At 44.5% G+C, this 21,236-nt stretch overlaps 3 protein-coding genes across 3 annotated transcripts; all 3 read right to left on the bottom strand.

Moving 5' to 3' along the window:
- Positions 1-562: 562 nt before the first annotated feature.
- On the bottom strand, positions 563-2,058 carry LOC1270229 (uncharacterized). Its single transcript, XM_308908.4, has 3 exons — positions 1,913-2,058; positions 1,135-1,627; positions 563-1,050 (listed from the first exon to the last, which is right to left on the bottom strand). Exons 1-3 carry the CDS (start codon positions 1,919-1,921, stop codon positions 818-820), a joined length of 735 nt encoding a protein of 244 aa, XP_308908.3. The 5' UTR covers positions 1,922-2,058; the 3' UTR covers positions 563-817.
- Positions 2,059-9,724: 7,666 nt separating this feature from the next.
- LOC3290246 (cuticle protein 8) lies at positions 9,725-19,398 on the bottom strand. The gene is made up of 4 exons (XM_565358.4): positions 18,463-19,398; positions 11,248-11,361; positions 10,185-10,377; positions 9,725-10,109 (listed from the first exon to the last, which is right to left on the bottom strand). Exons 1-4 carry the CDS (start codon positions 18,478-18,480, stop codon positions 10,000-10,002), a joined length of 435 nt encoding a protein of 144 aa, XP_565358.4. The 5' UTR covers positions 18,481-19,398; the 3' UTR covers positions 9,725-9,999.
- Positions 19,399-20,481: 1,083 nt separating this feature from the next.
- Positions 20,482-21,173, bottom strand: LOC1270230 (larval cuticle protein A2B). The gene is made up of 2 exons (XM_308909.3): positions 20,854-21,173; positions 20,482-20,783 (listed from the first exon to the last, which is right to left on the bottom strand). Exons 1-2 carry the CDS (start codon positions 21,104-21,106, stop codon positions 20,578-20,580), a joined length of 459 nt encoding a protein of 152 aa, XP_308909.3. The 5' UTR covers positions 21,107-21,173; the 3' UTR covers positions 20,482-20,577.
- Between the last annotated feature and the right edge of the window lie 63 nt (positions 21,174-21,236).

The following is a 21,236-nucleotide window of genomic DNA, read 5'->3' as shown; positions in this document are numbered from 1 at the left end:
AGTCGTCAACTCGAACGACTCCATAATATGCCCGGCATGCACCGTTCAGTAAGGATTGACTATTCGGTTATGAGGTAAATAATTAAGTCTCTAATACCTGTATAGGCCGTCATTTTGGCGTAGAACGTTACGCCAAATAGAAGAAGCCGATAGCTCAGTATGATTTTCGATGAATCTGACAAATAATCCCATTGAATTGGTCTCTAGGCTAGAAGTCATGTTTGATTGAGCCAATGATCTCGGATTAGTATGTCCGATCGTGGCGTATGTTGCGGTCTTAAGCTACTTTTATTCTAATCACTAGGGTAAGTGACTGATTTTTTATGCTTGGTAAAATAAAATAAGGTGCCTCAAAAACGCATGTGTATCGTTTTTTAGTTCATTTTGGGTGAAAAAAAGGAAGTAACAGTGCAAGTGTCTAGACCTGTTTTGAATTAGAGTTCTGAACCGCTGCCCAAAATTACTTCATCAATAAATAATGATTAGTCGATAGCGACCTGGACGTTAACCTTTATAAACGATTGTTGTGATATTTAATTGTGTATCAACGTTCGACGGATCATTAACTTCAATCACAGATAGGTTTATTATAAAAAGAGCACGAGGCAGTTTGCAATCAGCCACCCAGAGCCGGTTCGGTTCGCGTGGCTTTTCGCAACAGTGTTTGCAGTAACGATAATAAATAATCTTTTCCTACAGAATCGCGTCTAGTTGATCTCAAGTGGGTTTAACTCCCAGTCAGCCGTGAGCAGTATCGACACCGCAACATCTGCCGGCGACGGAGTGACGGAGGTGAACAGTTGATCGGGGTGCGGTTTTAGTGCTGCTTCCAAACCTTGGCGTAGCTGGTGGCACCCTTGCCGTAGTAATCTCCGGTGGCGTACGCTCCCGCGTAGTTGCCAATGTAGCCGTAGGCGTTGTGCTGCTTAACCGGCTCGGGATGGGTGGCGTGGCCGAACTTCTTCACGACCGCGTTGAATCCGTTGTGGTCATCCGACGTGTACTCGACGACACGGGTCGTACCGTCGGCTTCCTTCAGCATGTATCCACCTATGGGACAAGGAGAAGGATGTGCGGGATTAGAACGAATGCACAACATAACCTGAAGAATCGGAGCCCATTCTAAGTACATACCCTTGACAACATCACCATCACGGAATTCCCACTGCTTCTTGTGGTCGCCGGTGTGCGGATCATCGACACCGTACTCGAAGCTGTACTTCGGGTACGCGTTGTACTCGTCGTACTTCTTGGCGTAACCCGATTCGTACTGGCCATACTGGTAGTTATCATAGAGATGAGAACCGTGCTTGCCACCGTACAGGGAGCTATAGTCGTTGCCCTCGCTGTAGCTGGTGGCCGGAGCTTCATGATGATGGTACTCGTGTGCCTCACCGATGTACTTATCGTTGCTCAGCACGAGCTGCGGCTCGTGGTGATGATCCTGCAGCAGCTCAACCGGATAGTGCACGGCCAGCTGCGGTTCTGGCGCATGATGCACATGCTCCAGCACGTGATGATGCTGCTCCGGGACGTGATGGTGCTTCGTCACGAAAGCGTACTGGGCTGGTTCTACTGGAGCCGACTGGACAGCCGTCGCTGCCAGGATGGCAATAGCGGACACAAACTATCGTTTGGAATAAATTGAAGTAACAGATAGGAGTTAGAACTTGGGTTCTTTTGGGAATCTGGATGATGTAAAGGACTCAAGAATAGAAACTAAATGTTTAGCTAGAAGCACTTAATGTTATGTGTGCACTTTTCGGGTCTATTTTGATCATGTTTAAGTTCACTAGCACAGATATTATATTGTTAATCCAATTATTAAGAACTTTAGGCTCAACATTACAAAAACTTCCACAGTAATCTAGAACTAGCTCATATCTTGCACCAAGTCACGCAGAAAACTCACTCGCAACATTGTATTATAACACTGGCTCAACGAGTTTCACTTTCTGCACTGAGGAACTGCTGTAACTGCTACTGCTGCTCCGGAACTGCTAGGTCTGTACCTTTGCACACTAAACTGCTCGTCTGATGGTGTTCTGTGCCCGACCGTACGGTTTTATAACGGCTGAAGCACTTTTTTCCCATCCATACCCTCCGCAAGAAGTTTCGAATGAAAACACCTCTAAACGCACTGCAGCAGCAACACCGCAGCTAGTGCACCGTGCGCCATTGATTCTCGAGGACACATCCACCACCCCACGCCGGGTGTGTCCTCCGCCGCCAGGCCTACTACATCGCGCTTCGGTTCAAAGAACTTCAAAACGGACATCAGCGGCAATTAATTGAAACACGAAGGCGTTGTGAAGTTGCAGTGGCAAATGGGTGGTATCGCACGAGGTTCTCGCACCATGGCTCATGGGTAAAGAAACCTCCCCCTCGTTGGTGGCCATAAAAGTTAACAACACCTCTAAAAGTGTGCCCCCATACCCTGGGCAGCGAGTGTGCACAATGGATGTCTTCGACGGGTGGCGCCATTTTCCAACACTTTTCCAGTGAACTCGTGGAGTTCAGAGAGACAAACAACGAACGAACAACAACACCAAAAAAAAGGAAACTGAAAACCATGAAGAACTACGTCACTGTGTCAGTCGGGCACATTCGGTACGCTGCGTGAAGACATTGAGATTAATTTTTTCCACTTCCAGTGCGGCGATGGAAGTAGGGTGGTTGTCGATGGTGAAAAGCACTTCACGCATGCGTTGGGTGTGGAATAACGATCTTCAAGTGTGCGGGTGGTAAAGGTAACCTGTGTCGCACGAACCGGCTCAAAGTGCTCCGAAAAGGAGGCTTTTGTTGACGGAGGAAAAATCGAACGAAACCGTAACTACGACCAGCGGGCTAATTAACCTACCCCATTAGTGTACGGATCAGAGCACGAGTCCGAAAAGCTCAGGTTGTTTTTGTTCGCTTCCGAACAACGTTAACCGCGGGAACTGCGGCATTACGACACGTGCAGTGTGCGCGTGTGTGAGGGCACGGTTCAGGGGTAGTTGTTTTGAATTGCTCTACGCAGCTGTGCAGTGTCCGTGTTGCAAGCATTAGCATACGCTGAGTGAATTCACACCGCAAAAAAAAATCTAGCCCATAAAAACAGATTGCCAAAAATGAGCTTGCAAAAATGCATAAACAACACCAGATATGCAACGTGCACGCGCGTGTATCTACATGCATGCGTTCGCAGTCGTGCACAGCAGTTTTCCGATGCATTGAGGCATGTGAAGGGTTAATTAGTACCGGTGACCGGAGCATTTAATTGAGCGACATTCTGAACTAGGAGCGTTTACGCGCGTTGCGTGCATTTGATTTGTGTGTCACTCGGGCAGGACAGGAATGTTACAGCTAAGCTGACAGACGGACATTGATGCGGTACGTAACATAGGAAATGGTATGCAGTGATCTTGACCACGATTGCCTGAGGTAATAGAAGGGTTAAGGGTTTTGAAGGTAATAAATTGCTTTAATTAGTGTCCATTTTAGATTTGATGTTCCAGTTCGATGGAGTTGTTTAAAAGCTTCAGAAACTTCCAAACGAAAAAGGGAAGTTGTTGGCTGTTTCACACCTCATCTTATCACTGTCCCAAATCAACGGTGATCTTTATCGATTCGTTATGATGCACGCGATGCATGAGTAATGATGGGGGGGATTAAAATTATCAATCGTTTTATTGATCTCCGACTGGCCATAAATATGTCTTCTGATTGATGTATTCCGGCATTGCATAAGTAAACGGTCAGCTTCCATGATGAACTCAATCGGCCAGTTGCATAAATTGATTAAAGCATTATTGGGATTGGTTTTCGGTTGTATTAGGCATGATAGAAAAAGATCTTTATCTGTCCCGTTTTAGCCGTTGGGGTCAATAAAATGGGGGACAAAAAATAATAATTATCAACCCGCTGTGCCCAACGCTGCGCCCGGAAATGCGTCCGTCAACGCAACGTTAGTTATGGCCCGCGGAGATCCGAAACCTGTCCATAGCTCGTAAACCACCGCTTTCCCATCCGTTGTAGGCGAACAGGTGCAGTTTTTGTTTGGCTCTAGCCGTGCAAGATTGAGACGTTTTACGGTGCGGTATCGAAATGGTTCGGTTGAAATATGTGAGTTTGTTAGGCAACTTCCAACTGTCAAAGGTTTGACAGTTCAATTATTTTATTTAGCTTTAATAGGTTGTATAATGTCGGTTATTTTATACATTGAACATATGTTATGAAAAACTACAAAACAATAAATTGAAATTCATTTTCACCTTCAACAAAGTGTCCATGTCTAATAGCAAGGTTAGGGAAAATTGGATCAAAAATTAAATTGGATCAGTTAGGTGTAAAAGAATCGATCGACAGTAATTACGACCTGATCAATCAACCATCTCGCGTTATTCTAGCTCCGCCATTATGCAATCCTTTTGCTCACGTTCTACGCATGTACTCCATACGCTGTTATGCTTTCAAGTCCAACCTCACCACGGTCAGCCTTTCTCTTCTCATTTCGTTTTGATTCGATCGATCATCGACGGCCTACAACAAAAAATTGAAATCCACACTTCACTGTCTGAAACGCTCTTTTTTTTCGCTAGACATAGACTCTCATGATGAAAGTTGGGTGTCGTACCACGAGCAGCAGCACCAATTTTCAATGTTTCAGTTTTCAAGGCAAACGGCTAGAAAAGCGAAGAGAAGGAAAAACTTTGTCACCTAGGCTATGGTATGTGGCATGGAGTGGCTTCAAGGTGATGATGGGTGGTTGATTTATTGGTGTCGCGTGTGTGCTGTTGGTAGACTGGAAAACATTTGTTTGAAGAAGAGATTTATTGTAGCATCGAACATAAAATAACTAAATGAAACATAAGTAAACGCATTTTAACATGGAGTGGTGTATTCTAAAATTGATCAGTTTGAAGCTTATCATCTAAATCGTGTCATTTCAGATTGACTGGTGCCGTGACCAGGATTTCTCAGTGAAAACACTTCGAATGCTCGGTGTACTCAAAAAGAAAAACCCTTTACCTACTCTCCCATATGAAGAAATTTTAGGTACATTACATCAACAGAGATGATTTGCATGAACAAGCGTTATCGGCAAGCGTTACGATAACACCGATCGCTTCAATCGCTTCGCGCAAGATATTTCACTCGTTGCGCTCGTGTGCTGTGTTTATTCGGCCGATAAAACGAAAGAAGGGAAAAAAAACCTCCCGAGAAACTCTCGCAATACTGCCATTCCAACACCTGTGTTCGATTATGTTTGCAATGGTTAACATTGTTTGCGCTTCAAAAATTATCCCTTGCCCTGGGTCCACTTTGTCATCGACAGCGGCGAGAATTTGTACCGCAGCGCACCCAACGGCCGCGGGAAGGGAGATAGGAAAATTGACCAAACTTTGCCGGCCAATCTCGTGAAGCAATGCTCGTGCTAAGAGCACGAGCATGTGAGCATTCCATCGGGCGGATGGGGGTAGGTATCTCCACGTAAATACGGGTACTTATCGAAATGAGTTCAGGCGCACAAGCGCAGCATTTGCGTCGTAGCTCGATGCTCGATTAGCGTAACATGACAAAGGTAACAGTGGCAGCGAAGAGAAGAAAAAAAAATCGTTAAACATATGATTCACTCCCTTTGGATTAGCTGCAGAGGGCTCCGGTGTGGCAGAAGAGTGGCAGAAAAAAGCTGCAACAGATGTTTTATGCTCTTGTTTGGGGGCCACTAGGCCACTAGGGTGGCAATATTGGAGGGTTTTTATTATGAGTCGGGACACAGACACTCTTAGATGTGTGTGTATGTGGTCGTGTGGTTTTCTATGCATTATTTTTTCCACCAAAACCATCCTTTCCTGCTGAGACTGTTGTGCAGGGTAGAAACGAATGCTGCACTCTTAGATGCACACATACAACCATCACAAACGCGTATGCACGGACGTGTGACACTCGGGAAACGGTTTCGTGATTTTCGCCGTAAAGCGGTGGCCTACTACGATTGCCCCATGCAGAAAGAGCAGCAGCCGCGGTCGTTTGGGCCCGCATTGGGCAAGCAAGGGCTGTTCCGTGTTATGGATCAATCGTAAAAAAGGCCTTAATTGCTGCATCGGTTTGTGGGCTGATTGATCGGTTTATTTCGTTATGAATGTGCTGACCGCCGCCGGGCACGCCGCTGTGTCCCAGTGGGCGGTGTATGCGTGTTTTTTTTGGGACTGATTTTCCACAATCCAAAACAGATGACACTTTAATAACTGTTTAGCTGGAGCGATTGGCGCACGATAATGGTGGTGGTTAATTTTCTCGAGCATACAATTAAAAATTTCCTCAAATTGATTTCTAGCCATTTGGGTAGGGATAGGGACGTAGCGTTGCGTAGGGCGAATGAAATTGAGAGTTCCATCTCAATCGCTGATCAATTTGGTGGCAATGCGTGCGTGCATGCGTGCGGTGTTGCGTATTACGGTAGCATGCTTATTAGTTTTGGAGGTTTTTGTTGATGAAATGTGTGAGACCTACTTAGCTGAAAAGGAATGATTATTGGGTGGGAAAAAACGGATTACATCGAGCCCTATCAGATGGGTTTGTATTTTGATTGATTTATTGGTGATGGAAAATCAGAATAATTTGAAACAATTGGCAAAATATTAAAAGGATACGTCGAATAACACGCTTACTTTTAATAATATTTTTAAATCAACATAAAACTTTTCTTTCCCTTAAAATGATAGAATAAATTTCATGAAAATCTTCCAAACTTGCACAGGAAAACATGAGATACAAAAAATAACCCCAAGCTATGGAAATCTTCGTTTCAATATCAAATACATGAGTGAAAAATTATTTTCTTTCAATAAAGCTATACTCAAGAGAAACCAGGATAAATGTTGCATTGCAGATGTTGATTTTTATTATCAGGAAGTTATTCAAAGATATAGTCAAACTATAGTGCTGTGTGTATTTGTGTGATTTTTAAAACAAATTGTGTATATGTTTTATTAGTTTCTTAAGTAGCTCCTCTTTTCATTGAAATATATGTTTGATAAAAATTGTTGTTTTTAATTTCTTTGTTTTGTGTTAATTTTTTATTAGAAACTAAAAAACGACTTGATGTAAATTTGAATATTCTATGAAATAAAGTAAGTGTGTCTGAGAATGACTTAAACAAACTAGCAGGAAGTTAAATACATTGAAAAAGAAAAGAATAAAAAGGTGTCTAAACGATTTTTTGGACCAAGAAGTAATTTTCTAATAAAGTTGCTTATGGTATACAAACTCTAAAAAGTCCTCTCCCATTAAATGTACTGCTTACAAGGGCTTGACTAAATAATAATCCTTTCCAATTCGAACCTACCTTTTAAGCAAATGCTTTGCATATTTTGCTCAAACGAAGAAAAAAACCTGCATCGCCACTGGGCAGTCAATGGGCCAGGTTAATTTAATTCGCGGAAACAATCGCCCGTCGGACGCGTGGCTGATGCGGTGTGCTACCGTTTGCTGCTGCCCGTCTACAGTGATCTTCGAGTGGGAGGGTAGGGGCCGGTGCACACCAACGACTGACCTACTTCTGAGCGGTGTTGAAGCCTGCCTCAACGAGCGGGAGCCACGATGGAAAGCAAAAGTGGCTGAAGCCTTCACGATTGATGCAATAAGCGTGCGCGAATGAAGCTGAAAGTGAGGAAAATTATGTTGAACTTGAATTCGGCGCTGTGCAGGCTGCTGCGCTTACCTGCGCACACGGCGGTATTGCGGGCGGGTGCTATTAGTTTGCTTTTGCTCCACTCGTGGTCCTACTTTCTGCTCCACTCTCCATTTTGCGCATTATGTTTTGCCTCAGAGCACGTACGCCTTCTACGTGTCGCCTCAGCAACGACTGACGTAGCCCACATACGTGTGTGATGGCTCTCGTTGCTGTCAAGAGGCTGCGCTTAGGATTGGCGCCAGCCACAGTTTATTTGTTTATGATTAATGAGAGTGAGAGTTTTCCCCCTGCTGCTGCTGGTTGAGGGAGGCACACGCGCTGGACCGTTGGCCGGGCCACTTTTCTTATATCAGACCCTACGGCGTTGAGTGTTGGTGTGCTCGTGTGATGATTGTTTTCCCGAAGATGAACAACAATAAAACCGGACCGGGATGCCCGGTGTGCAACTACCTGATCGGGACGGTTTGCGGTTGTGTAACGTTTGCTTCCCAATTGAGCTGGCTTTTGAATTGGGTTGAAATAACGGATTATGTGACACCGCATTGGAGTGCTGTGTTTTCTGAAGGATAAGTCGCAAGGCTCGTTTGTTTGAATTAGTGTTACATTGTAGAAGTTATTGATGGAGGCATTTCAATGAGTCGGCGGCTTAAGGAGAGAAATGTTTGTTATGTTTTGACTGTGAATCAAAGCACAACCTGAACGAAAAATAAAGATACATATTAAAGAAGTGTAAAGCGAAGCACATAAACTCAATTCTCAACAACTATTTCAGCTCAAAAACTAGTTTGGCTGTCATAAGTACGACTTAATATTTCATCAATACTGAGGCATTTTTTATAATTTTCCCTTTTTTTAACACGCTAAGGAATATGAATCGAAAGTATTCAATGGTTCAAAAATTTAGTATATTTACATTGCAAACACTTGAAGCGCTTACAGCGTACAATGATTAATTTTTATTCTACAAATTAGGTTTATGTGTATTTTTTATCTATAAGAAATGGCATCGGGTACATTGGCTAAGGTAGATATTTTATTAGTAAAAGTATAATATCTTTTAGATCCTTTTGTAAGAAATTCTTTTGCTATTGAACTTGAAAAACACTTAGAGAAATATTTAATTTTTATTTTTATCCCAAGCAAAAATGTAAGTAGACTGCTCCCTTAAAATGGTACGTAAGCTTGTGCTAACTCACCCCAAAGCTTTGTCCGACATGTTTCCACAAGCTCGCTGTGCTATAAAATGTACTAACTCCTTCTGAAAAGCTTTAAAAGCTCTCCACTGCACCAAAAGCTTTGCTACCCGTTCCACCACTTATTCAATTCACATTCAACTCCATTCGAGTTGAGCTAGGCAAAGGAGGTGGCTGTCTGTCTACTTTTTTGCTGTTCACTATCGATCGATTGATCTCCCGTACGCCAACAGTTGATTGAACTCGGTTTTAGCGGTTTCGGTAACCGCTTTGCCCTTGAACTTAATGTATTTTGATCGCTAGCTCATGGCAAATCGGTACGTATGATGAATGGTGCAAAAATCGGCTGACGTTGTCCGTTCGGATGGGAATATTTTGGATGGGAGCTTGGATGCTTGTCGCACAGGGTATGGGAGGGTTTTGGCGCGTTTACATGAGAGAGTTTTTGGCGATGATCGCGGTGCTTTGTTTACCTACGTCCTTCATAAACATTTTTAATCGATCATTAAATTAAACTGAGCCAAGAAATACGTTTTTATTAGGTCGTCGAACAGATGATAGACAAAGAAAACAAAAGATGAAGATTTTATCTAAAAAATACTTGCAAAAGAAACGCAGTAAGCAGGATTAAAAGTGTTAAATTGTCTTGTGACTCTTTAGAAAAATTTCAAGGTTTTGTTAAAAATAGATTTAAATACCCAGCTATTAATCATACATACTGACCTTTACCTTTTTGCTGTATAATTATAGTGCGTATACATAAATCACAGTTGGTACGATAAAAATCGCCAATCGATCGAAACGAAAAAGCATCCAGCACCGCAAATTAAATCGACACATAAAGAAAACATATTTTCGGTTTCCGTTTCCGAGACAGTAGACAGAAACATCTAATTTATTAGCATGAAAACATACACACAACTTATCAACTAGCATTGGCCTGTGTCAGACAGAAGAGGACAACATTGGTAAACTCTAAAATATTCATCTTCCAGCTGGATGGTGCAAGACAAGGCTTTACACGGATTTATCCTACTATGATGCAACTTGTCCCAAACCGAAGGAACGGTGGGATCGCGTGTAAAGCTCGCGAGATGCTCAGTATCGTCGCATCCAAGGGCTCGGCTACGATTTATGGACGCCCTGCACGAAGGCGACCGGTTTGGTGTTCCAAAGTGGCTGCGGAGGAGGCGTCCTTTTTCCTCCGGTGTGTATGTTGTACTGCTGAGAGCTTCCTGTAAGCATACGACACGGCGTATAAGTTAGCATAGACGTGAAATGGGTTCTCTGTTGGCCAACAATCAATTTACCTGGCGCAGTTGTTTTGATAACCGTCCGAAAGCCACTATCGCCGTCGACCTCGTAGTGTACGGTGCGTACGAATCCGCCCGGCTCCAGCACACCGTAACCGCCGTGCACGTGGTCACCCTTTCGATTCTCCCAGTGATCGAACGACACCCCGGAAGGCGGATGATCGATGTAATACCGAAACGAGTAATCAATCTGTAACAATAAGGCCAGACCATTTAGTAAGCTGTCCCTCGGGCGGCTTTGGAAATGTGGTTTATTTTTCGTTTCGCTCTCAGGGCACGGTCCAATTAATGAGCTTCTCAGTTTCCTAATTGAAACATAATTACGGGCGATCTCAAAGCCGCCCTGCAGATAGCACCCTATTACCTCTAAAAAGTCCGCCAGCAAGGGTAAGCGAAATGCGAAGCACGCAAATTGACTGCCACCGGCAAGTTCTGGTCACCAACCACGATCGGGCGTATCGCACTGAACCCTACACTATGTGATCTTGTGTGATTTACTACACATTGCATTCGCTCTCTCTCTCTCTTTTTTTGCCTATATCTCTCTATCTCTCTGCCTCTAGTTTTTGAACGCATAGCCTCATGGAGATATGTGCGCTTTCGCTAATTGAAAGTAATTTAAGCGTCGTAAATTCTCGACGAAAAGTTCAGACCACTGCAACCGTGGCGCTGGTGCAGTGACGCCCGACCGAAAGGGTGCCTGGGTACCATTTTTCTGTTCGTCCATTGCTCTCCATTTATTTCGATCCAGCTAAAGAGCGCTCACACGGCACATGGTTTGATTTATTGGCAGTGCAAGGGTAGCCAATATTGAACGTACAGCTACAGATTGAGTAAAACGCGGCGCTAGATGCTGCCGAGATCGCTGAGGAAAAATTGCTCTTTACATTCCCCAACCGGTATCAGAAGGGGTTGAAAGGGGTGCCCAGATAAGCAAACTTGTACCTTAATTATTATTTGATATGTAATTCGTATCGCGTTATTTACACCTGACGTAAGGAAGCAAGTCTTTTTCTCTGCTAGCGTTTTCTTGATTTCTTTCCCGGCCCACCACCATTACCTCAGCATTCTGTTGGTAATTCGACACGAACTCGACCAAGTGATCGCCGGCTGTCAGCAGGGCGCAGAGGTGTGCCACGAGCCACATACAGGCAGCCGTTGGAAACAGGTTCATCTGGAACGAGATAGAGATAAGGTCAGGCTTAGAAGAAGAATTATTTTTAGCTGTTTTTAAAACACGCACACGTCACTGCCCAAATGTGGACGCGTACATGCGAAATTTTAATGCTACTAGATAGACGTGCTGCGATAAATGAGTTTCAGTTTCATCCCTTTGTCTCTCATCTCCGATTCAAGAACCAGTCTCGGTTCCAAATGGAACGCAAGAACGCTTGATTTTATCATTGTGCGTTAATCATACGAGAATGAGGCTTTAAATAAAACGTTCTCAAACGATCGTGTGCCCGTACGATCGCGTACGTAAACAACTCCCGCCAACAACAATGGATGAAAAATGTTCTCCTTCCTGTCATAAAGGCATGCTGCGGCAAAAACATCTCGCGCCGCGCGTTCGGTTCGTTGCTTGCTGTATCGTTAAAGTTCATAGACTTGCGCGAAACGGGGCACTGAGCGTGCCTGTGTGTCATTTACCTCTGCTCGGCAAAGACGATGCGTCGTTTCCGCTCACTTGCTCCCGAATTTCAGCATTGACCTTGGTATTTGCCCTGCGAGCCGTGGAGGAATGGAGAAAAGCTGGTTTATATTGTTTACGTTGCGCGATGTGTGTTCTTGCTTCCCGCCAGCGTGTAATGTTTCAAAATTTCCCCTCTCCTCTGAAGCGTCTCGTTAAGCGGCTTGAATTGTGGTTGTCACCTTTGCGTGAATTAAATACGGCGCAGTGAATTGAGCCCGAAGTATCCCAATGTCCTGCCCAGTGCCAGGAGCTACTATAGAGTATGTGTGGTGGAGGATCAAAATTCGGCTAACCATTCCGTGCGTGGGTAGCTCCAAATGGGTCTGACATTTGGATGAGGTATTTATCCCGCTTCCGACAGTGTCGTTTTGGTAGTGTTTGCAGAATATTGGATTTGATTGATCGGACGCTAAAGTTCAGCTGTTTGGGATTTTTTCGGCTGTTGTGCAGCTGAGTTTGATTAAATTAAAGCCATGACTCTTGGATGTTTATTGCACGGTTTCAATTGTGAAACCAGTGCTGTATGATTCAACCAAACCCTGTGAGGCAGACGAACTGGAACGTTTTATTTATTGAATGTTGTTTATTGTTTTAATATTAAACGACTGGAATTGTTGGGGAATGAATGACTCATCACTACATTATGGTTTATTTTGCTTTGAAATGCTGCTTAGTGACTCAATTGAATGGTAGAGTTATAATTTATCTTTCAAGTTTGAATTAAATTCGGCTTTTTCTAGATTCTATGATATTTAAAAGATCAATCTTGCTAGTCGCATTAAACACAGCACGACTGAATCAAGCTGTTTTGCTTCACAAATACTCATTATCTCCTTCTTCAATCGATGCTTTTAACCTTCCTTGGTCAATGATTCATTCTAACGGGTACGGAACCATAAAAGAAAATCGCTTAACTCTACTACAGATTTAGTGCGCGTCACGATCCCAGCAGCAAGCTCATCTGCCCGCAGGCGAAGCTAAGCCTACCGGCACGAATAAAATGGTTCTTGATTGTCTGATACCCATCACCGCATGCAGCTACAGCGGATCAATGTACAACTCCGTGACGAATGACAGGTGCAGGTTGCTGAACTCCTTGGAGGGTTTTTCCCTTCGCTGCTAGAAGGTGCGAGATTGAGCGATTGTTTGTTTACAGGAAACGGAACATCAAAGCGTCTACTTTTTTTTTGCGCCTACCTATAACGACCCTCTTGCTAGCGGTGGCTTATTAGGATATATTGAAGCTCGTTAGATGCCGCCAGCAGCAGCTTTGACGTGTTGAAGACATGTTGATGAACGTCTTCTTTACTGCTCCATCTCCATCTATCACGTTTGCTTCCCACCCGCGAGTGACACGAGCAAACGGAACAGTTGCTGTCATTCTAGGGGATGTGCTTTTTTAGTCGCTCAACTGCTTCCTGGCGCACACTTAATGATCAATCATTAATGATGCCATTTTTTGCGTTCTTCCTCCTGCACAAACTTACCATCTGCTAGCGTTCTCTCGGGGTGAACGGTTTTGCTCGATTCCCTCGGGCAGTTTGGTGGGCCGGAATCACTTCCCCTGGGGGGTTTGTATTTCTCTACCCACCTCACTCGGTACTGGTTTGGTGCTGCTTGGTTTGTTTTTTTTTGTGGTGCCATCGTCCGCAATACCATTTCTTACGACGCCGTATGAACTTGGCATTGAAGTTGGCTGTGCCGTTGCCAGCTACCATGTGCAAAATAATAAGCCTCTCAAGGACGATCGAGCACTTTGACAGTGGTGCAGGGACTGAAGCAAAGGTAACGGGTGCTTGGAGAACCGTGCGCTTGTTTCAGCCGAGATGAACCAATTTCCACGGAGAGACTGAGAGATCGAATATTTGCTACCGCGATGCAGGAGATCCGATGCGATCGAGCGCGATATGGTGTCGCGTTCAATTTCTCGCACATCGGACACTTTACACCGCTTCAGCTACTACTGCGTCCCGATCCGTACCGTGTTGTATTGTTTCTTCTCATGCAAAGTAGGCTACGATAATCTTGCTACCGTGGGGTGTTGTTTTCTGGTACGTAGTTACAGATTTTTAGTGCTCTGTTCGAAATGTTCAAGGTTGGAGCTTCATAAATGTCACACCCTGCGTGTTTACGATTGCGCCATCGCTAGGTCTGTAGCAGTTTACCATAATGGTAGATATTTATCGTTTTGAGAATGTAATTGATTTTATGAAATATTTTCAATGCATTCTCGTCATAGCGATGGCTTTAGGGTTGATGATTGTGGTTTGCTGGTACCAAGATCCTATTTCAGATCGTAACGGAAGAGAGACATCAAGAGATTCAATCGGTTCTTTTGTTTGTAAATGAGTGAAGGGCTGATGTTTGATTGAGAGCAGCGTTAAAGATCTTGTAGTAATCTGTACATAGCAGAACTTTCTTGTAGAAGTTAATTTTTGTCACATAGCTTTAAACTGAGTCACGAGAAGTGAGATTTTCACACATTTTTGTTGTGGTATTCCTGAAATACTTTAAACTTGCCTAATGATATGAACCTTACGGATCCGAAACTACCATAAAAGTTATCTGTGTGCAATGATAAATGGACAATACTTTCAAGCGTCAAACCTCCTATTTTGTCTTCCCTCAACATGTCAGATTACCTGTTTTACCATATCGTTACATATTAATCTTTGTCGTCGAGTATGCATTTTCGTAACCTATTATGAGCATGTATGCGACTCTTGGGCTCCAACCATACGGGTCGTCAATTTACTGATAAACATCAGCACCGTTATTGCGCTGACCTATGGGTTAGGTGCTGCCAGCCGTACAAACCGTATCGCCTTGCAAAGAGTTCATGAACCCTTTTCACACCTGCGAGGGAACTTGATGGATGGATTGATCGTAAAGCTGCGATCTAGCCGTGTGCATTACTTGGATGGAGGGGAAAAAAAACTGTATTCCACAACGTCAACCATTGTGCTCGTGCGGAACGATGCTCTCAAATGTTAATTACTTTCCGGAGGGCCGGCTCCGGAGGCCTTGGTCCGGCCCATCTGAAGCGTATCGCCATCGTTCGTCCATGTGGATGCAGCGAAGGTCATGTGTTTTTTTGGGTGCTCTCTGATGCCTTGCCCCGGCACCGAACATTTGTGGTCATCACAATGCCGTTTCGGTGCAGCAAATTAATCCGTTATAATTAATGTTTTGACCAGTGCCGGCTAATGGCGGGGCTGCCGGCTGGTATCTTTTGGTTCAGGGTTAGCTGTGTAGGAAAGGTCACTGGAAAGACCACGGATCATCACCGCAAAATATTTCTTGCGAGCATTTGCTGAGATGTAAAATGAGTGAAATGATTTAGTGCGGTAGGTTTTCTATATTCTACAGACATTCTATTCCATCATTAAACATGTAGATTTTACAACGCATAAACCGCTACTGCCCCTAGTCAAACAGAATTACTTCATCAGTAAACGTCGTATGCAATATTTTTCAAAATCGGATTGACGTCATTAATGAGCACGCTTTTCGTTCTTTTAACACAAATTAACTTCGAAAGGGAAGGGACTATGGCGTGATATTTATTTGCATGTAAATTAAATCACTAATTGGCGCACGATTGAAGATCACATAGACCACATCGCGAGTAGGTTGGTACAAAAAATCGACCATCACTATTACACGTGCCAAGCTTTACGCTCGAACTGCAACGAAACGCGATCGAAGGGAATGGATGTCGATCGTTTTACAAGTGACTAAAGCAGCTAACCATACTCTCCTGGGGAAGAGATCGATTTGCTCACCGCTTATTGCAGCAAGTGTTAAGGCGCTGATTTGTTCGGACCACTAGTGACGGGGGCTAGTGCTCCGTAGCAGAACGAGACCAAATCACTGGCCAGATTCAGGTGTTAAGTACGTCCACAGCTGCGAACATGAAGATCCTAACGTACTGCTGCGATAATGGTACTGCCCAGGCACCGCCGCAACCAATTCAGGATTGAAGCGATTTGGAAAATTTAGGTTGTGTCCATTTTCCGGCCATTTGAGGCGCACGCTGACGGCCTTCCGCCCGTAAGGCTATCGGTTGCATCGCTTGCGACACGTGATTCCGTGGGGAGGGAAAAACGAAACAGCCCGTCCCGGTACGTAACCGGTCGGCGCTGCACAAAATCGTCAACTGCACTTCGAACTGCTCGGCAGCGGTTCGCCATCTCTAACCTTGCGGGCTAATAAATTTTCTTTTATGGTTGGATTATTAACAATTTATCAACCCACTGGGCTTGCATTGGAGCGCCACGCCGGTTTGGACTGGGGTATGTCTTCGTGTCTGGTGATTGAAGCCGATTTGCAACCGCACCGGAGCCGGAGTTTGATTCACTCCCGATAGGGTACAATTTTCCACACCACCCCAAGCGGCCCGCATCATTTATCGATCGCTAAATGGCTAACATGATGCGATCGACTCACCGGATCAGTCGTTTCAAACGGACCGATAAGGATACATTATAGTGAGTGGAGAGGCAAGCGGCGAAAAAAAAATCTCTTCACACTGTTCCACACGAACTGGTGTTTGAATCATGCCGAAATAGATCGTAAATCTTTTTAACATCTCATAAAAATAGTTTTATGCAACGATCAGCACACTCGATCTGCGCAGGTGCCGGTAGAGTACGTCGATCGAGCTCGGTGCACCGATGATGAAGTACCCGTCTGTGAAGGTTTACCGAGTTGACGATGATAAGTCACTGTAGGGTGTTGTCTATTACGGCTTCGAAAGGGGAAGGAACAGTATGGTGTGTACCGGATGAAAGGCTCGCTGTTAAAGGAAGCTAACCATTTAGCGTTAATTGAAAATGGTCGGACAGGTTGTTTTGGGGTTTGTTGGTTAATTTAGGAAAGGGGCTAGGGCAAATGAATAATTCATTTTGTTGATTAATTTTAAGGCACAGCTCGATACATTGTTGCAGGGTGTACAGACGTGTCGGTTCGTCGCCTGCAGACGCGTTGTAGTTTTTTGTGCTAAATTTCTATTTAAAATGCATGTTTAGTTCCGAATACACAGATGTATTAATCCAAATACATAAAAAGTCTTTAAAATGTTAATCACATACCCCATATCACATAGTCTTCATATTTCAAATTAAGTTACGAGTCATAAATCACCAAAACATTGTTTGTTTGTGTAAACCGCACACATTGCGTTTGAATTTTAACAAGGTAGTTGCTTCAATCGTCTAACCTTGTCGAAAATATGGTAGCTCCAGAAATGATTCCCATTAACTTAATGGTATAGAACAATCACATCACAATGTGGTTGGCAGTACACGTGCCAATCGTCACGACCACTAAAGCAGTGCCCGTACGCTTACAAGTAAATAGTCGTGTGGTAGCACGAATCGTACCTACTGGAGGGAGCATCGTACGTTTCGTTCAATAAATATTACTTTAAGCCACACTTCACTGCAAAGGCTCATGTCTGGCAACAGCAGCGCCGAATGTACAGCATCTATTCACCACTCAATTCGCATGGAGACATCCGAGCGTAGGAAGCACTCCAATCAAATCGTGCACGAATTCTACAAATTGCTAGTTTGAATCATTCAGCCTCACTCGGGCTCATCATTCATCTAGTCGTTGAATATGAAACAAATATGATCGTAGAACCAATGTTACCTTTCCGCAAAATGCTTCGAACGACAACGTTCATAAAAAACGGTGAGCTGCTCGATCCGTGGTACAAAACGTAGCCGAAACGTGTGAATTTTACGCGAAGGTTGTTCACAGTCAAAGCGAGAGTGTTTGCTCCGTATTAAAACGATGCTCCAGTACACAATGCCTCAACCATGCGGCAATTGTGTTCCGGATTAGGCACAAAAAGCTATCGACAAAATTAATGACTGGTGAAAATAGAAATTTCCATTTTTATCGACCAGAAAACGGTGCCCACCATGAATCGTGATTAATATATTTTTCATAATTTTCCAACGATAGTCGTTATCACACAACAAACGTTGCAGCTGATAATTGTTCCGCCCCCTGTTTGAACCATTTTCCCAGTCCCCATCGGCTCGCTCGGTGGTCAATGGGAAAATATCAACGTGATTGAGAGTATCGTGATTTTTTATGAAAGCTTTTCACTTGATTTCAATTACCCTAACGAGTGGCAGCACAACCAACTTCCCATCCACGGCGCCGTGGCTAATAATCCATCATAACTGTGAGCTAAGGTTTTCTGCACGAAACAACGATAAAGCTGTAGCTGTAAAGTTCACCCCCCAGCAAGCTTTCAATGAATGGGTTGATTCCACTGCACTTCATCAGCCACCGTAGAGTCATTCGGAACGGATTAAATCCTGCGGTGAATTTGTCGTTTTGCAATCATTGTGGTTCATAAATCAAGAAGACTGTTCGGTTTGCTCTCACCGGGCAGCGGCGAGTGAGAGAGAATAGGTAACAGGATGGGAATGACGGTGACGGCAATCAATCACGTACTTTATGTTTCATCTGCTTACTACCAGATGGCACGTTTTCGGTGAAGGCAAGTTTAGTAGTAGTTGCACAGGGACTTCGTTGCGGATTGGGCATGTTACAATCACTCACCTTGCCTTTTCTTGCCATCGGGTAAAGAACTTCTGACGAAAGATGTTTCAAGATACACCAACGGCACAACAGACGCAAATAAGACGTGAACACTTTTACAGGCTTTGTGCAATCGATTGCCTTGGTTGTGGTTGAGCTGGCCTGTACACACTATCAACACTATCAAACATCACCATTAAAAGCACCTGGAAGCACTAATTGAGTTTTTTTTTTGTGTGTGTTCGTCTGCGATACTGCAATGGTCTACGACACTAAGATTCGCTATTCTTTTGCCTGCTAATAGCTCACTTACAACTCCTCCTTACAAGCTTTCTCTCCCTCCGTTTTCTTCCTTTTCTTCAAAACGTCAACACACAGACGCCTTCAGTAGCTGATACGGACGGTGCCTTGTTTTGGGACACCCTGCACCGCGGCTGAATGGGCTGATGTCGCAACCGGAGCGACGATTTGCAATGACGACGACACCGATCGATCGATCGATGGATGATGAAACTCTGCCTGCCGTTCGTCTGGAGCAGCAGCACAAAATTAGGTTTTCCGATGCGCACCCTCCCGAGTGCCGCGAGAGGAAATTGTTCGAATCGAATGCGATGATGTACATGTTTATGTGAGTGTGTGTGTGTGTGAATTTGTACATTGAATTGTGGCGTGATGGTGCGCCTAGGATCGCGACCGCACGCCACGGCCATTAGGATCCGGGCTAGGGCTGGCAATCTTCGCTCCATTAAGCGAGGGAGCGAGACGGCACTTTTAGAAGTATCTCCGATGAAACGATTAGCAATTGGCGAAGGGGCCGCAAGAAAGGGGATTGGTGTTTGAAGGAGGCGCCTCCAAGCGCAATGGAACGCAATCAGCGCAGCATCGTGGTGAGCATCAAGCGAGCGAAGCGCGATCACCGGTCTTAACCTCCGGCGTGCTGGGGAGAACGATCGTGCCGTACTAGCAGGTGAGCAGGCTGATGATGGACACCAACCAACCAACCCACTAACCAACCGCAGTGATGGGGCCCAGCAACGTGAGCAGCACGTCGTCACACATCCCAGCAGGAACACAGTTGCCTCGGTGTGTGTGAGAGTGGTTTCTAGCTATTACTGTTGTTTTTTTTTAATTCCAAACGCTGTGTACATTTAAAAATATGAGATAATATCGAAGACACTTGGCAGATGAGCTACGCTCCGTACTTTTGCGCTCACACTCACCAGTCGAGTGGGGGAGAGGCCACACGAAGATGCCACAATGAAGTAATCAACGGGTTGTACCGCTTCGCGTAGTGACTACAATGTCGAAGGACTCTGTCTCGGTACGAAAGGTGATGGTTGTTGGGCATTTCGGTCGGCAGTGGACAAAACGCGTGCGTTGTTCTGTTATGTGCGGTACATAGTAACCTTCAGTTGAGGCTGCCCAGTATGGTTAACTATAAGGCTGGTAAGCGTCACAACTGTTTTCATAATTATGTTCGAAACTTAATTGTGAGTAACTACTGCAAAGTATGCTCAAGGTTATGTGGAAGATACACATAAAAGAGTGAAGATGATTTAGGTTAAACGGATTTGATGATCATCCATTTTTGAGCAGTTATCGAAATCTTGGAAGCAGTTGATTGAATGGATCATTCATGACCTACTAGCTGATCTAAACTGGCATAAACATGTCGAATTACAATGCACAACGTATTTCCAGACAAAATGGTAGCGTGGAACATGGTTAACATGTTAATTAAACTATGCACTTCTTGCTGCAAAAAAGCTATTAATCAAAACCCAACATTTTGCGGCGAATAAAGACGCCTCCTCGATCACCTATCGCAGCGTGACATTCTTCGGATTTCTATAGCATACACAACCATGTGTCGATTGTCGCTCAATACCCACACGCTGTGCGTTACAAATCGTTACCACGACGACTAGATTTGCCAGCTTCCATCTCCAATTCTATTGCCTTCACCAACCGGATTCCTGCCGATAGATTCTTCATCCTCACTACTACTACCATAAAAAAACAACATCAGCACAATGCACAGACTATTGAAGCGGAATCCGCTTGAACTGGGTTTATTTTCTATGTAAATTCCATTATGACAACATCACGAAATCAAAAGGGTCTAGGTCTTTCGAATCAGCTGAACTTCTTCAGCTTGCTGTAACTCTGCCCGACGATATGGTGGGTGTCTGCTGCCTGCTTTACCGCCAGCTGCTTGCCCAACTCCTCCGGATGCTTTGGTTTGCCGATCTTTTTCACGATCGCTTCGAACCCGTTCCGATCGTCCGCCCGATACTCGACGATGCGCTGTGTACCGTCCGGTTCATCCAGCGTGTACGATCCTGGATTAAGAGCATCATCACAATCATTCTGGACCTTGGTTCCCTGCCCTCACCGTGTGCCACAACTTACCCTTCACGATGTCACCGTCTCGCATTTCCCACTGGCTCTTGTGATCGCCCGTCAGCGGATCCTTGACACCGTACTCGAACTGATACTTCGGGTAGGCGTAGTAATCCTGCGACTCCTCCATTAGCTCCTTGCCCGCATCGACTTCCTCGAGCTGGTAGCTTGCCTGGCGTGGTTTGTGCTTTACCGCCGACTGTTTGATGTGTGCACCGTGCACGAACGCAACAAGGCAAATGATTGTGAAGAGTTTGAACATGTTGACTGCTGTTTTTTGAGGATGCACCCGCGTGTTTGAAGAAGCTTCCAAACTGATGATACATGTTTGGAGTTACATTGCTTTTATAAGAATTGCAAAATGTTGCTGCAAAGGGTGGTGTAATGCTGTG

This window comes from Anopheles gambiae, chromosome 2 (assembly GCF_943734735.2).
Source record: "Anopheles gambiae chromosome 2, idAnoGambNW_F1_1, whole genome shotgun sequence".
Lineage (NCBI taxonomy): Eukaryota > Metazoa > Arthropoda > Insecta > Diptera > Culicidae > Anopheles > Anopheles gambiae.
This window is presented reverse-complemented; position numbering and strand designations above follow the sequence as displayed.

Coding starts and splice junctions, on each gene's coding strand:
- LOC1270229 (XM_308908.4), bottom strand. Junction 1,051..1,134: donor TGATGGTGATGTTGTCAAGG/GTATGTACTTAG, acceptor CTTGTCCCATAG/GTGGATACATGCTGAAGGAA.
- LOC3290246 (XM_565358.4), bottom strand. Junction 10,378..11,247: donor ATTACCAACAGAATGCTGAG/GTAATGGTGGTG, acceptor TTATTGTTACAG/ATTGATTACTCGTTTCGGTA. Junction 10,110..10,184: donor TATCAAAACAACTGCGCCAG/GTAAATTGATTG, acceptor GTATGCTTACAG/GAAGCTCTCAGCAGTACAAC.
- LOC1270230 (XM_308909.3), bottom strand. CDS start 21,106: ATGTTCAAACTCTTCACAATCATTTGCCTTGTTGCGTTCGTGCACGGT. Junction 20,784..20,853: donor AGACGGTGACATCGTGAAGG/GTAAGTTGTGGC, acceptor CTCTTAATCCAG/GATCGTACACGCTGGATGAA.